This window comes from Dendronephthya gigantea, unplaced genomic scaffold, assembly GCF_004324835.1.
Source record: "Dendronephthya gigantea isolate DGI-Jeju-01 unplaced genomic scaffold, DenGig_1.0 000130F, whole genome shotgun sequence".
NCBI classification, from domain to species: Eukaryota; Metazoa; Cnidaria; class Anthozoa; order Malacalcyonacea; family Nephtheidae; genus Dendronephthya; species Dendronephthya gigantea.
Genome location: NW_021163140.1, coordinates 631241 through 645824, shown reverse-complemented (window position 1 = coordinate 645824; position 14584 = coordinate 631241). Strand labels below are relative to the sequence as shown.

General features: G+C 36.0%; 1 protein-coding gene across 1 annotated transcript; it reads left to right on the top strand.

Moving 5' to 3' along the window:
- Positions 1 to 4790: 4790 nt before the first annotated feature.
- LOC114536081 (fibrinogen gamma chain-like) lies at positions 4791 to 10261 on the top strand. Its single transcript, XM_028557433.1, has 11 exons — positions 4791 to 4907; positions 5138 to 5346; positions 5847 to 6039; positions 6274 to 6368; positions 6697 to 6769; positions 6934 to 7158; positions 7556 to 7594; positions 7732 to 7866; positions 8435 to 8501; positions 8573 to 8974; positions 9802 to 10261. The coding sequence occupies exons 2-11, from the start codon at positions 5150 to 5152 to the stop codon at positions 10056 to 10058; spliced, it is 1683 nt and encodes a 560-aa protein (XP_028413234.1). The 5' UTR covers positions 4791 to 4907; positions 5138 to 5149; the 3' UTR covers positions 10059 to 10261.
- The last annotated feature ends 4323 nt before the right edge of the window (positions 10262 to 14584 follow it).

Sequence of the window (14584 nt, the reverse complement as noted above, 5' to 3'; positions counted from 1 at the left end):
CGACCGGTGTTAAAATGTTCCGCAATCATCTGACCGAAACTCTGGCGGGTAGGAAATTTGCACAGATCAGCTTGAGAATAAGTCACAAGATATGTACGACGACCACAGCGGGGATTAATAAGTTGATTTGATTGAAAATCATCCATTTCTAATTTACCTTTTACTCACAGAAATATCGTTAAAATTTGAATTTCGTGCTAACGTTAAAACAGGTACCCCATGAATAAATGCGGCTGATTGTTTTACGAACTGCCACTTCCGGTTCTAGAACTATGCTTTAAATGCGACAATAACAAAAATTTACATGCTATAAATTGCGAATATCTTACTGCAAATAATGCCGAGAAAGGATGTGAAAAGACAGGGAGTGGCGAAAGTAAGTCGTGTACATAACATTTCTTATTATTTCTTAGCCTGAAGTAGGGAATAAAACTTGCAAAGGCGCTCGATCGTAAAGCTAAGCAAATTGTAGTCAATATACATTATTCAAAAGCTATCGATTAACATAAGTCCTGTTCCGTAAAATATTCGTCTTTAATCATAAAAAACCTCTGCTCAAATATCATCCAAATTCAGACAGTCTTAAAATTGGCTAAAACTTAGCTATAAGAGCTGCACAAATTATATAAACATCATGTAGAATGTGACATAGAACTGTCACTATCAGCTGTTGTGACTGTACCTTGACACTCTAGCTCTTCAAATTTGTGAAGGAACATTAGTGATTACGTGATCCGGGGGGGGAAGAAGGGGGGGGTCAATGTTACTTAGTGGTCTCCATATATTTTTATCAATCTTTTAAGATATTGCCATAAAAGTTGAGCATTTGTAACTGGTAATTAATGTTACCCTCAATTATATTAATCAGTCTCCAATCAGTCTCCGAGAGGAGTTTAATGACGTCGAATTCCGGGGGGGGGGTATATAAGTTGGGTTTTAAGATGTAAATGCATTATGTGCGTAGGCGCTAAGGCCCTTAAGTAAAATAAGCTTGGGCTCCTGTGAGCTCATGATATGTAAGTGATGGGCTTTGAAGAGCAATAGGCTAGTATATTTAAAGACATGTGTACGAACCAGCTGTCTGATTGTTGTAAGATTTGCAAACCATTCTAACAAGGTGAAAATAATAGGCTAATCAATTGCAAGAATATTGTTGGCCAGTGCTTTACGTCATTAGCAGCAATAGTGTTGGCTCTGAAGCGTTATCTTGAAAAACGACTTGCTTACTGCGTTTTAGGCCAAAAAATTGAGTAAAATACCACTTGATGTTTCGCTCCACCTACGATATCTTTACCAGGATTTGGGAGTAAAAGGAAAAAAACTTCTAGATAAATATAAGCAATACTCAAAGGCAAGCATATACAGACATGCTGCAAAGCCTATCGGTAGTACAACGGTAGACAAAAGGAAAAACAACCCTGGGCGTCCTCCTAAACTTAGCGCAAGAGATAAACGATCAATTTTAAGACAAGTGGAGGTGTTACGAGATTCTGTTGGGCACTTCACAAGTAGGCACTTGCGCTTATCAGCAGGAATCGGGTCCCGTGTGTCTGATGAGACTGTTAGACGGGTATTGCACGAAGATGGGTTGAGGTACAGGCACGCAAGGAAAAAAGGACTGCTGTCACGAAAAGATTTGAAGTTAAGAATGGCTTTTGCAAGGAAGGTTAGGCGTAAGTTGAGTGCAGATTTTTGGAAACGTGACATTTGTTTTTATCTTGATGGGGTTAGCTTTACTCATAAGTATAATCCCTCTGACCAAGCGCGAGCCCCGAAAACCATGGCCTGGCGGAGACCAAATGAAGGCCTGAAATATAAGTGCACTGCAAAAGGAAGCCACGAAGGAACTGGGGGGAAAGTATTTCATAGCAGCAATTGCGTATGGAAAGGGCTTTGTTCTTTGTGAGCAATACAACGGGAAGTTGAATGGACAAAGTTTTGCCGACTTTATTCGTGAGAATTTTCCACGTGTGTTTTCTTCGTGCTCACACTCTAAGGGAAAATTGTTTCTGCAGGATGGGGACCCATCGCAGAATAGCAAGAAGGCCAACGATGCTATGCATGTTGTAGGAGCCCGAAAATTTAGCATTCCACCACGAAGTCCAGATATTAATCCTATTGAGAACATTTTCAACCTGGTTAAGTCTAAGCTTAATTCAGACGCTATTGAGAAACACATACAGTATGAGAACTTTAAGACATTCTCAGAACGAGTAAAGGAAACAATGGAAAAATTTCCCACAGATGTCATTGACAGAACAATTGAGTCAATTGACAAAAGAATTGGCTTGATTATCAAAACGAAAGGCCAGCGGACAAAATACTAGCGTCATATAATTATCATGTCTTATAGGAATATGACTTTGCAATTACCCTTATGGAAGAAAATCTTAAGTTAAGGAGTATAAGTCAACGCGTTACCATTTTTACACACGTAACCAACGGGTTACCTAACGCGTTACCAAACGAAATACTGCATCAGTGGCCTTGTTTATTATATTTAACATAGCTTGCAACGCGTTACCATTTTTTTTATTATAAATTTAGTGTATATGTTTCTAATAAAAAAATCGGTAACGCGTGGTAACGCGTTGTCCGTAGTAATGGGCTATATACCAAAATGGTAACACTTGTGGTAACGCGTGCGGTTACGCGTTTATCATGGCTTTATTTAAATACGTGTGCTTTTATAAATATAATACATTTAGGGTTAGGAACGCAATAATATAAAATGTAGGTTTTTTTGCAATTTGAAAAGTTCAAATCTCATCACCCAACAAGGCTAACTCAGCGAAGCATCGAGCACACGGACGGATACGTATTTGCACTTGTTCTGGGATTTGGTGAGTGAACTCTATTATTTTCCATCGGACGGCCATCATTTCGTCCTCACGCGAATCTGTCGAGTTGAATTTTCCTGAGTAGGTAACTCGATTCTTGCTTGTTGCGAAGATTGGCGTGTCTTTCTCTATGGTGACATCGGCGGCGAACTGGTTCTTGGGTGCTGGTAACTTCACAATCTCTCCCTCCAACAACAACAATAAATCATTCCACGGTATCATTTCAGAACGCCATCGAAAATCCTGCAAGAGTATGACTTCGGCTGAATCAGCCCCCACCCATGCATACTTGTCGTTGGCAGGATTGCAAAATGCATTATAGATGAGAGGTAATGGCTTAAATAAGAACGTTTTCCCACAGTCTGCCGGACCAATAATCATGAGATTTCTGAATTTTCCCCGTCCGTTAGAGAGGAGATCGCGTATCGCAGCTGCATAGACGAAGGGATGTAGCTTGTTATTTCGTAGCGTTTCTATAGCGCATTCTAACCACGTCTTGTCACAACCTGGGGCACAATCATCAGCAGCTTTCTCTCGAAGGATATCCATTCTAGATTTATTCTCGCGATCCAGAGTAACGCTAGCCGTTTCCATTTTCCACGTTTTCTCAATTAGTTCGCTTAGAACCTTCGACGACTTAGTGAGCACGAAATTAGCTAAATCTGCCTGACCCTCGTCCTTTCTTTTCTTAGCCGCAGCGAAAAGTTCCGTGTCTCTCTTTATGTTCTTCTTAACCATGTAATCGGAAACATCCAAATTCGACAACTTCTTTGGTTTCTTCTGATGTGCTGTGTTAGCAGTCTCGTTCGCTTCTGAATCACGAGCTCTTTTTCTGGACTCTCTATATGCTTTCGTTGAACTCTTCGTTTTGGGGGATCCAACGTCGCTCAAATCAGGATGACCATCGCTGTGGAAAACGTTATCATCCGCTTTACACACGTACTTGTACGCAGCAATATAGTAGTCGTGGTTGGCCGAGAAATTAAGGGTTACGTTATGCTTTTTGGTTATGGCGTTCTTAACCTTTAACCACTTCTTCGGAGCAGTCAGCTTCAAAGATACATGGTAGTGTAGCCCGCCGTCTTCATGACTCTCAAGACAACAGGCCCAGTGAGTTACTTTTGCCTTTCCCCGACCGGTGTTAAAATGTTCCGCAATCATCTGACCGAAACTCTGGCGGGTAGGAAATTTGCACAGATCAGCTTGAGAATAAGTCACAAGATATGTACGACGACCACAGCGGGGATTAATAAGTTGATTTGATTGAAAATCATCCATTTCTAATTTACCTTTTACTCACAGAAATATCGTTAAAATTTGAATTTCGTGCTAACGTTAAAACAGGTACCCCATGAATAAATGCGGCTGATTGTTTTACGAACTGCCACTTCCGGTTCTAGAACTATGCTTTAAATGCGACAATAACAAAAATTTACATGCTATAAATTGCGAATATCTTACTGCAAATAATGCCGAGAAAGGATGTGAAAAGACAGGGAGTGGCGAAAGTAAGTCGTGTACATAACATTTCTTATTATTTCTTAGCCTGAAGTAGGGAATAAAACTTGCAAAGGCGCTCGATCGTAAAGCTAAGCAAATTGTAGTCAATATACATTAATCAAAAGCTATCGATTAACATAAGTCCTGTTCCGTAAAATATTCGTCTTTAATCATAAAAAACCTCTGCTCAAATATCATCCAAATTCAGACAATCGTCCACATAATATCTGAGACAAAAACAACCCCTCCCCCTATTTCAATGTTGTTTCTAATATAACCTGTTCAACCTTAAAGTAACGTATTGGGAATCAATGGCTACACATGCCCGCGTCATTTTAGGGCAAATTCACACTTCGTTAGCGTTAGTACATGTCCCACAACATTGAAATAGGGGGAAGGGGGGCATAATTTGAAAAGTCTCAATATATTTTGTGGACGATTGTAGGTTCCAGTCCCTCTGGCGAATTTTTCAACCCCGGCTACGACTGCACCGATATTCTGAATAAGAATTTTGAGTCTCGAGATGGATTTTATTGGATAAATTTGAATCGAGGTGCCCCCAAGAGGGTTGGTAAATTTATTATTGGTCCTTTTTATAATTCGATCCCGGAGTTTTGATATATTCAGCTGGTTCTAGCCGATGCATTTCTTTTGTAAGTGGAATAGTTTACATTAGAAGTCCGACGGGCAGAATTGAATATATAAATATCCCCCCCCCCTGAATTATCGTTGCAGTTACGCCCTAGATCAAGCAGTGCTATTTTCTGCCCATTCTTAATTGCTTATTTTTACCGCAGGTTTATTGTGACATGACAACAGATGGAGGGGGATTTGCGTTGATTGGTAAACTCAACAGTTCTGTAACATGGAAAGTTCCATCTAAAAACACAACAGTTGATCCATTTGGTGAATCTCAGTGGTCCAGTGATCTTGGTGACGCTCCAGTTCTTGATTTCAGAATACAAATATCGACAACGGAAAACTTGGCTAAGACAAATGCTCACTGGTAATACGAATTAAAATTTATTGTCTGCTGAAAATTTACGATCAAATATCAAAATTCAGTTGATCAAGAAATCACCTTCATGAAAAATCTGGCTAAGCCCAGCTTGGCCCATCGCCTGAGTTAATATTCCTGTAGCTCAACATCTATGCATTCAAATACTCCCGAATCAAATATTAATCTACGAACAGTTTCTCATATTTTCTTCGCATGGTAAAATTTATTCTTCCTTAAGGCCCACACAGACCAGACGCGGTGCGGCAACGCGATGCGAATTTTCAGTTTTTAGGAGCACATAAATTAATTTCTGGAAGCAAAAATTAGAATCTATATATGGACGCCAGAGCAGTCAAAATATATTATTGTTAGGTAATCTACAAGAATATAATGATAGTTCAAAATTTATTTGCTTTGGAAAAATGAAAAACTTTGAAAAATCGCACCGCGTTGCCAAATCGCGTCCGGTCTGTGTGGGCCTTTAAAATGTTTTCTTATCTTTGAAGGTCCTACAGACTGCAAAATATTCGTCCTCTTAAAAATATCATGATTGTTAATCAGAGAGGTTGTGGACCAACATCACCAGGCATTGGTGACATCGCTTATGTCAAAGATCTTCGGACTGAGAAAATTGTTGCAACAAAATTCCGTTGCTCACAGTTTGGAATATATCGCCATTTTATTCTTAAATCTGGATGGGTAAGTTCTTGCTTTTAACTGTTCTGTTTACAGTTTCATGATTGTTGGACGCATCATTAATTTTATAAACATGATTTTCACAATAAACATTAAAATGTTTTTATAAGATTAAAGTTTTTAAGAGTAAAGTTTTTACCACTAAAAGCAATAAAATGCTTTATTGTTGAAAAAAACGAGTGCTAAACGCTGTTTAGTCTTTAAAATATGCTAAAAACATTTTCCATCCATTTCAAGGCAATGATGAACGAATGCTTTGAAAAACAGTGTCCCAAAGGCTTTGCTTATCATCCCATATATCCCATACGAACTGACTCGTCAGGATCTTTCAGGTATAACAAGATGCCATATACAAATAGCATCTCATCTCATCTCATCTCATCTCATCTCATCTCATCTCATCTCATCTCATCTCATCTCATCTCATCTCATCTCATCTTATCTTATCTTATCTCATCTCATCTTATCTTATCTTATCTTATCTTATCTTATCTTATCGTCTCTTATCGTCTCTTATCGTCTCTTATCGTGTCTTATCGTGTCGTGTCGTGTCGTTTCCTGTCGTGTCGTGTCGTGTCGTGTCGTATCGTATCGTATCGTATCGTTTCGTATCGTATCATATCGTATCACATCAGTACATTTGTGTTTTTTCATTACCAGTTACAGTGTGGTTAGCAAGATATCTGGAATCAGTCATAATTCAACTGCATTTATCGGTTGCGACAAAGGAGTGGTAGGTCAATGGAACTATTGTGGTTTCACTGTTCCAGACTGTGTAAAACTTCCTTGATCAACCACATATTTAGCATAAGTTTTTAAACCGTTGAGCCGGAGCCAACAGGTGCATGCAAGCGAAGACAGGCCTGTGCCCTTTGCTAACATATAACAATATTTTAGTGCTGCAGCTGTTTTAGTCCACCAGATAGCACAGAAGATCTCTGTGGCACCGATTGTAAGGCGAAACCTGGCGCAACTTTGATAAAAAATGTTTATTCATGGTTCTGGGTGAGATCATCTTCTCCAAAGAAAGTTTGGAACAAATGTATGGATTATAAAGTTTCTGAAGCTAACGGAGACGAGGTCTGGTACAAGTTGGTTGGTCAAAACGTTGTCCCTAAGAGAGTAAGTCCGGTCATTTATTCTCTTTCAAAACCGACGACTTTCTTGGGAACCCAATAAACCAGGCACCTGTCAGTTCTTACACATACAAACATGAACTCTATCCGTGTACTTACATGTTCAAAATAATCTATTTGTATGCTAATTGTTATTAGACGATATAAATTATATATATTATATATAATATATATATATAATATATATATATATATATATATATATATATACATATATATATATATATATATATATATCAAAATTTAGAAAGGTTGTTATAGCAAATCAAGAGTGCACAAAGGTTATATATATATATATATATAATTATATATATATATATATATATAACCTTTTAGAACATGCTTAATTGTGATCCTTTAAATTATACTTTTCTTCCCCACAGGGTCGTTGTTCTACGAACGAGCCACTTTTAAATGATGGTGTAAGTAAGAATATCATAGTAAAAACCCCACGTCTTGATCCATTCCAACTTCGTTCTAAATCATTGCTATCAACTATGTCAAAGTATTTTGCATAAGATACGTTTTTTCGTTTTCTATTTTTCCATTTTTTTCTCAGATAATAGTTGTTCCTGATAATAGCAGTGTTAGTAAAATTCCAGGAATCTCAGGAATATTGGAATTTCGAAAGGACAATCAAAAACTTTATGTACGATCAAATGAAAGATGGAATGCAATTGCAGAAGAGAAAAAGGTAGTTATACTATTTGGGAGCAATCTCTATATTTTTGCCATTCCTATACACAAACTGGACCTAATCATTCATGGTCATATTTTAAACCATGATCTAAATCCTTGTAATCTTAAACCCATAGTTAATCTTAGACCTGTTTTAAAATAAACTATTTACTAGTTTAAAGCAAAAAGCAAGCAAAATATTTCAATGTTTTAATCGCAATGCATTTAATAGTTATGCACGCAGACGCAGGCAGTAACAATGTCATGATCGAAAACGTTTTGAAACCTTTAAATTTATATTCACCCTTTTTTAAAAGCTTATAAATGACACAAGTAGCAAGCGGAAATTATTAATTAGCAAGCGTCAATTATTAATTAGCAAGCGTAATTTGGCAGGCATAATGGACGTTAATTGCTATCACCTATATATATCCATTACAAGAGGAAAAGGCTTGCCGCTTCTTTCGTGCTTTTAGGGTTATAGGGTACTGTGTCTTCTCAAAATTGCCTTCACTTTGATAAAAAAATAAAAATCACCTTTGCAGTTATACAAATCAATAACATTGGCTTTTTGTCGTTTATAGCTTAACTCCGCCTTTGCGAAACTTACGGCTCGTTTGGATAACCTAACTCGGAATCTCCAAATTAAAGGTTTTATAATCATAGTATGTAGGTTATAATAATTAAATATCTACACGAGGATCACAAAGTACCTTTTTCAGATTCCCTAGAAGCTTGTATTCCAAACGTCTGTTGCGCCCATTATTATAAATGCGGAATGAGACAAGACGGTGTTTATACGATCAATCCTGATGGTTTGGGATCGTTCCCAGTCTATTGTGATATGAAGTCAGACGGGGGTGGGTGGACTGTGTTCCAAAGAAGACAAGATGGAAGTCAAGATTTCTTCCTTGGATGGTCAGACTATAAAGCAGGTTTTGGTGATCTTAAAGGCGAGTTCTGGTTGGGCCTTGATAAAATACATCGTTTGTCCAAGTCTGGCCAAACTGTTTTAAGGGTTGATTTAATGGATTTCAATGGTGCTAAACGTTACGCTAAATATGGAACGTTTAGTGTGGCTGATGAATCAGACAAATACAGATTGAATATTGGCAGTTATACAGGTAAATCAAACCCTTAGATAGATTTTGACTTTTTGACTTATTGTACATATTAGCACCTAGGTGCGCAGCCATTGCTCAAATCTCGCTAAATTCAACAAAAATATTTGTTTATATGAAGTCATGTAAGAACTATAAATCACGCAGTTTACATAACGCATAGGAAGATTTTAAACATCATATTTCATGGTTGTACGCTGGTTTTCACAGCTAATAACACCACCACTAGTTTTTGCATTGACCATATTAATTTTTATGCATTTTGATTATTTTTAATATTTCGTTTTAATTATTTTCGTGAGCAAAAAACGAGGAGGTAAAAATTAATTATCTTGCATTCTATACAATAAGATCAATAAGTCTCTGTGGTACTTCTGGGGCACAATGCGAGACTATTACACATTTTGTCATTACGATTTGTTAAAGTTTGATTTGAACTTTATATTTGTTAATGAAACGAAGGATAACTAAGAATGGCTTAAAAAGATTCCCTATTTCATATGAATATGTCTAGCAATTTCACAAAACGCTTTGACAATTAAAAACAGCAATTGACCGAGCTGTTGATAAAATTACAGACTTTCAAGATGAACGCAATCGATACCGTGTAGATTCGCCGTTTAGAGATCGAGTAAACCAAACTGGTAAAATTGCAGGAAAGGCAGGCAATTTTGGTTTGCCTCGTCGAATTGAACCTACGTCGATGCGATTTAACGGCAATGTCTTCACCGCTACTACCCTACTTTTCATTTCATCATGCAAAATTTAAAAAAATAATATTACCTTTTGGTTTGAATTTTTCCATTGAGGAGTTTTATTGTATTTCTTAGAAGGTACCGCAGGTGATTCTCTTGATTATCACAATCAAATGCAGTTCTCGACCAAGGATAGTGACAATGATGTACATAGTATTAATTGTGCTATGAGATGGAATGCGGGTTGGTGGTACAGGACGTGTAAAGATTGCCACCTCAATGGCCTGTACCAGGCTGCAGGTCAGAGTGATGGCAGGGGAATAAACTGGTACAGGTGGCACAGATATTCTTTGAAAAAGACAGAGATGAAAATTCGTCCAAACCAGTTCTAAGGAAAAGGACGAGCTTTAGCAGGGATATAAACATGCCAAGAACATACAGTGTGTTGATTTTTTTAATTGTAAACGGAATTATGCATGCAAATTAACAAATTTGTGATTGTTTACTATCATTCTAAGCTCGGTTAACCGGGATTCAAAGAAGCAAGTGATGATTTTGAGGTATTGAAATAAGTATACATTATCACATGATCACTTGACAATAGATTGCGCTTGTTTGATTTAATAAAGACTTATTCCAATACCTCAAAATCATCCTTTGCTTCGCTAACCGGACACACGTAAACAGCCCCTCAGGCTCAGTAACGTATTTCAAAACATTAATTGATGAATATTATGATTATAGGCTATAGCGAGACGATTCACTCCCGGGAGGTTTCTTTGAAAAACAATAAATATTATAGATAGTTTTTAACCTTTTATTATGCTAATATGATAGCTGTGATTATAACATTACTTAGAAGATTCTATCGTATTTAGAATAATAGCCTATATAGTCACATAAAGTAACATAGTAAAAAATCATCCTGTGGACACCGTTAACATGATACCGGGTTACTATCCAAACAGGTGATATTTTTTCGTTATGACGGGAGAGATTCTTAATGTTTGAGCCCTCAATAAATATATTTAATATACATTTTTTGTAAACTTACGTTCTGATTGGTGGATTTGTACCACGTGGGGGAAATTTATTTAGCAACAACACCACGGCAGTACTGTAAATCTTGCATGTAAAGCCCGATAACGCACTCACAGAGTGCTCTAAGGTGGTCTTATAAAAAAATCGTGATTTAATCTGTTTTTAAAATTTCAAGGGATGCAAACTTAAATGTCTCACCATTCGATCCTGAATATTTTTTCCCAAAAAATATATAAAGAAGGCGAGAGTTAAACGAAAAGTTTGTTAATTAGTTAGGGTTTCACCCCGAGGAAACAAAAGGGATCCATTGGCTTATTCTATCGTTTCATTGTTCTATTGTATTGTTCTCTATAATTTATGAATATATGTAAAACTTTTTTCGTCGCTTTTCCTGGCAAGCTAAAATTTTGATTCCCCTTAGTTTCGTGCAACATTTTCATTCCCCTTACAATTCAAAAAGTAATACAGCTTGATTAATTTAATTTTCATGGTTGACTTTAAAGACATGTGGCACGGAGGTGAACTAAAAGTTTTGTATTCCGTTAATTCAGTCTAAGATCGATCTAGAGTTAAAACCTAGTTTCGTGTAAATCGTCTATTTTCCATCACTTGGTGTGTCTGGTCTGGGTAACTATGGTGATTGAAGATTCCTACAAGTCTTTTTTCACTCAGAGTAACTTGGCTTGCAATATGGCATGAAAAGATTTTTATATTCTTCAGAATAAAATAATTTTTTTTTGTATAGACCACCTTAATCCTTAATTAATATACAATCTTCGTGCATTGGCCTAAATCTACTCACGCGATTGGTCAAAATCAATCACGTGGTTTCTTCTTGCCTGGCGACAGGCTTACTTTATTTCAGTTACCATTATATGTCAGAGCTATAGTTCTTATACCTAAACATGATCACAAAATATGTACTAGCTACATGCATGCGTCTATACTTCTAATAAATAATACCTCGAACGCTATAAATATAAATTAATTTTTTCGCTTATTCTCACTGTACCTATATTTAAAGAGGTAAATATTGAATGATTAACGAAATTTGTGATATGCATGCATCCAAATAAAAAAAACATGAATTAAACATCTCCATTGATAATCAAACTATTTCACAAGTCAGAAGCACTACATTTTTATGTTTCGTCATTGATGAGTGTTTAACCTGGAAGGATAATATAGATACAATAATAAAAAAATATATAAAGTCATGAGGAATAATAACAAAACTGCGCCATTATACAAACCAAAATACCATAAAATTAATCCACCATGCATTGGTTTATCCATATCGAATATATGGTAACTTAATTGCTTTGGGGAAATACATACAAAAACCGAACTCAAAAACTTGTAAATATTCAAAAGAAGACTGTACGTTACGTTTAATGACATTTAGCACTCACTTGGATCATACTGAAAATACATTTCAGCACCTGCATGAATATATTGAACTTAAACAAACCTAATGATTATCTTACCAGTTTGTTTATGTTCAGGCATCATCACTTAAAGAACTTACTCAGATTTTTTGCAAACTACTATACCTCAAATAGGGAAATTCATAAACACGAGAAATTCTATGAAACGTCATAAGTCTTATCAAAGAACAAACTATGTTAAACATTCACTCGCTAGCGAGGGAGTTGATATCTGGAATAATCTTGACCCAAATTTTAAAAATATTGTATCTTACTATATAATATTATATACTTTCAAAAAAAATTAAATACAAATATCTGAAAAGTTTTTTACCAATGAAAAACACTATCATTACCATCTACTAGAAATACATGCATGCAGCAACCCTCGCTATTTCAAACCAAGTACACAATTTCCTGAGTTAACCTGACCTAAACTTATATTATGAAATGACACAAAACTTAAATCAGTCTTATTTCCGAGCGGGCGCGGAGTGGATGCGTGGGTACTAATTCCGTTGGGAGATTAGGAATTACACCCGGAACCCGGGAGAACATAGCGGAATCCAAAGTTGTCCAAATTCTATGTCATGGACGGTCGACGTTGGGTGGTTTTGCAAGTTATACGCATGCGCGAGTAACGACTGGTAATCAACAAACGTTTCGATTGGCTAAGACAGAAAGTTTGAATTTCAATGAGAACGTCAGCAATTTAACTGTCATTTTGTAAACCTTTTTGTAAAAACGTTTCAAAAATTTTGGGAAAAATATAACGAGAACAAACAAGATACATGAAGCATGACAGATAGCAAAGATGAACGTGGATACAGTTAAGACAAAGCCGTGTAAGAGGAATAATGCAAGCTTATAAATGTTTTCAAAGGGTACTTGCATACTTTATTATTTTATTTCGTATTTGTTTCGCGTTAACGATGAGCTGTATTTGTATAATTTTCAGCTTTGCATATATCATGTATGCCGTTTAATTTTTTAATTTTCAGCTTTGTATAATTTTCGGCTTTTTGTACAAACGCATAAACCTGTGAAAGGCTATTACACCTTTGCTTTAACGTCAAAAAGTGTTTTTGAAAGTGTAATTTGAATTTTGATATCACAAATACACACTATATTAAAGTATATAAAACTTTTAGCTGTCGACTGCATTACAGAATAAAATAACATTTGAGCCGGATTTTTTATTTGTCTCTGAAGATTTTGTCCTGTTTTAATCTTCGAAACTTCGATTTCAAACCATTACTTAATTGCTGCCATCACTGTGCCATGCCCATGGTATAATGCAGCAAAGTTGGACAGGTAATGTTTACACTAGCTTTATGATTATTTTTGTATTGAAAATACTCGTTAAAATATAATAAGACTGAATTGAGTTTTTGTGTCATTTAATAATATAATGTCATTAATAATGTCATTTCACAAAGTTTAGGTCAGGTTAGCTCAGGAAATTGTGTACTTGGTTGAAATAGCGAGGGGTTGCTGCATGCATGTATTTCTAGTTATATTTTACGGAGTATATTATTATCATTTATAGACCTGGAGCGAGGGGAATTCGACGAAATATTACCCCCAAGGGAAGATAAAATTATATCCCGAGGGCTTCGCCCGCTGCAGCGGGGTATTCGACTTTTATAGCATAATGTGAAAACATTCGATGGAACTCCATGATTAATTTACTAATCACGTGGTACAAATCGAGCTTTCTGATTGGGTGATTTACAGTTGAGATATAATATTAGCAAATGTTTCCATCATTCAATACAAAATTAATCATAAAGCTAGTGTAAACATTGCCCGTTTAATTTTGCGGCATTATACCTTGCCAGCAATTAAGTAACGGTTTAAAATCAAAGTTTCAAACGATTAAAACAGTACAAAATCTTCACAGACAAAGAAAAAATTTCAAATGTTATTTTATTCTGTAATTGCAGTCGACGCCGGCGGCTAAAAGTTTCATACTTTATAAATATAGTGTGTATTTTTGATACCAAAATTCAAATTACACTTTCAAAAACACTTTTTGAAGTTAAAGCAAAGGTGTAATAGCCTTTCACAGGTTTATGCGTTTGCATAAAAAGCTGAAAATTTAACAAATAAACGGCATACAAAGCTGAAAAGTATACAAATACGGCACATTCTTACCGCGAAACAAATACGAAATAAACAAAGTAAACACGTACCTTTGTCTTTGAAAACATTTATAAGCTTGCAGATTATGAATTATTCCTCTTACACGGCTTTGTCTTGACTTTATCCATGTTCATCTTTGCTATCTGCCATGCTTCATACACTGTATCTTGTTTCTTCTCCTTTTACTTTCTTTGCACAAAGTTTATGAAACGCTTTTACAAAAATGTTTACGAAATGACAATTAAATTGCTGACGTTCTCATTGAAATACAAACTTTCTGTCTCAGCCAATCAGAACGTTCGTTG

Excerpts from the sequence above, each read along its gene's own strand:
- LOC114536081 (XM_028557433.1), top strand. The coding sequence starts at position 5,150 with ATGACAACAGATGGAGGGGGATTTGCGTTGATTGGTAAACTCAACAGT. Across the intron at positions 6,369-6,696 it reads GACTCGTCAGGATCTTTCAG|TTACAGTGTGGTTAGCAAGA; the intron begins GTATAACAAGAT and ends TTTCATTACCAG. Across the intron at positions 8,975-9,801 it reads GAATATTGGCAGTTATACAG|AAGGTACCGCAGGTGATTCT; the intron begins GTAAATCAAACC and ends TGTATTTCTTAG.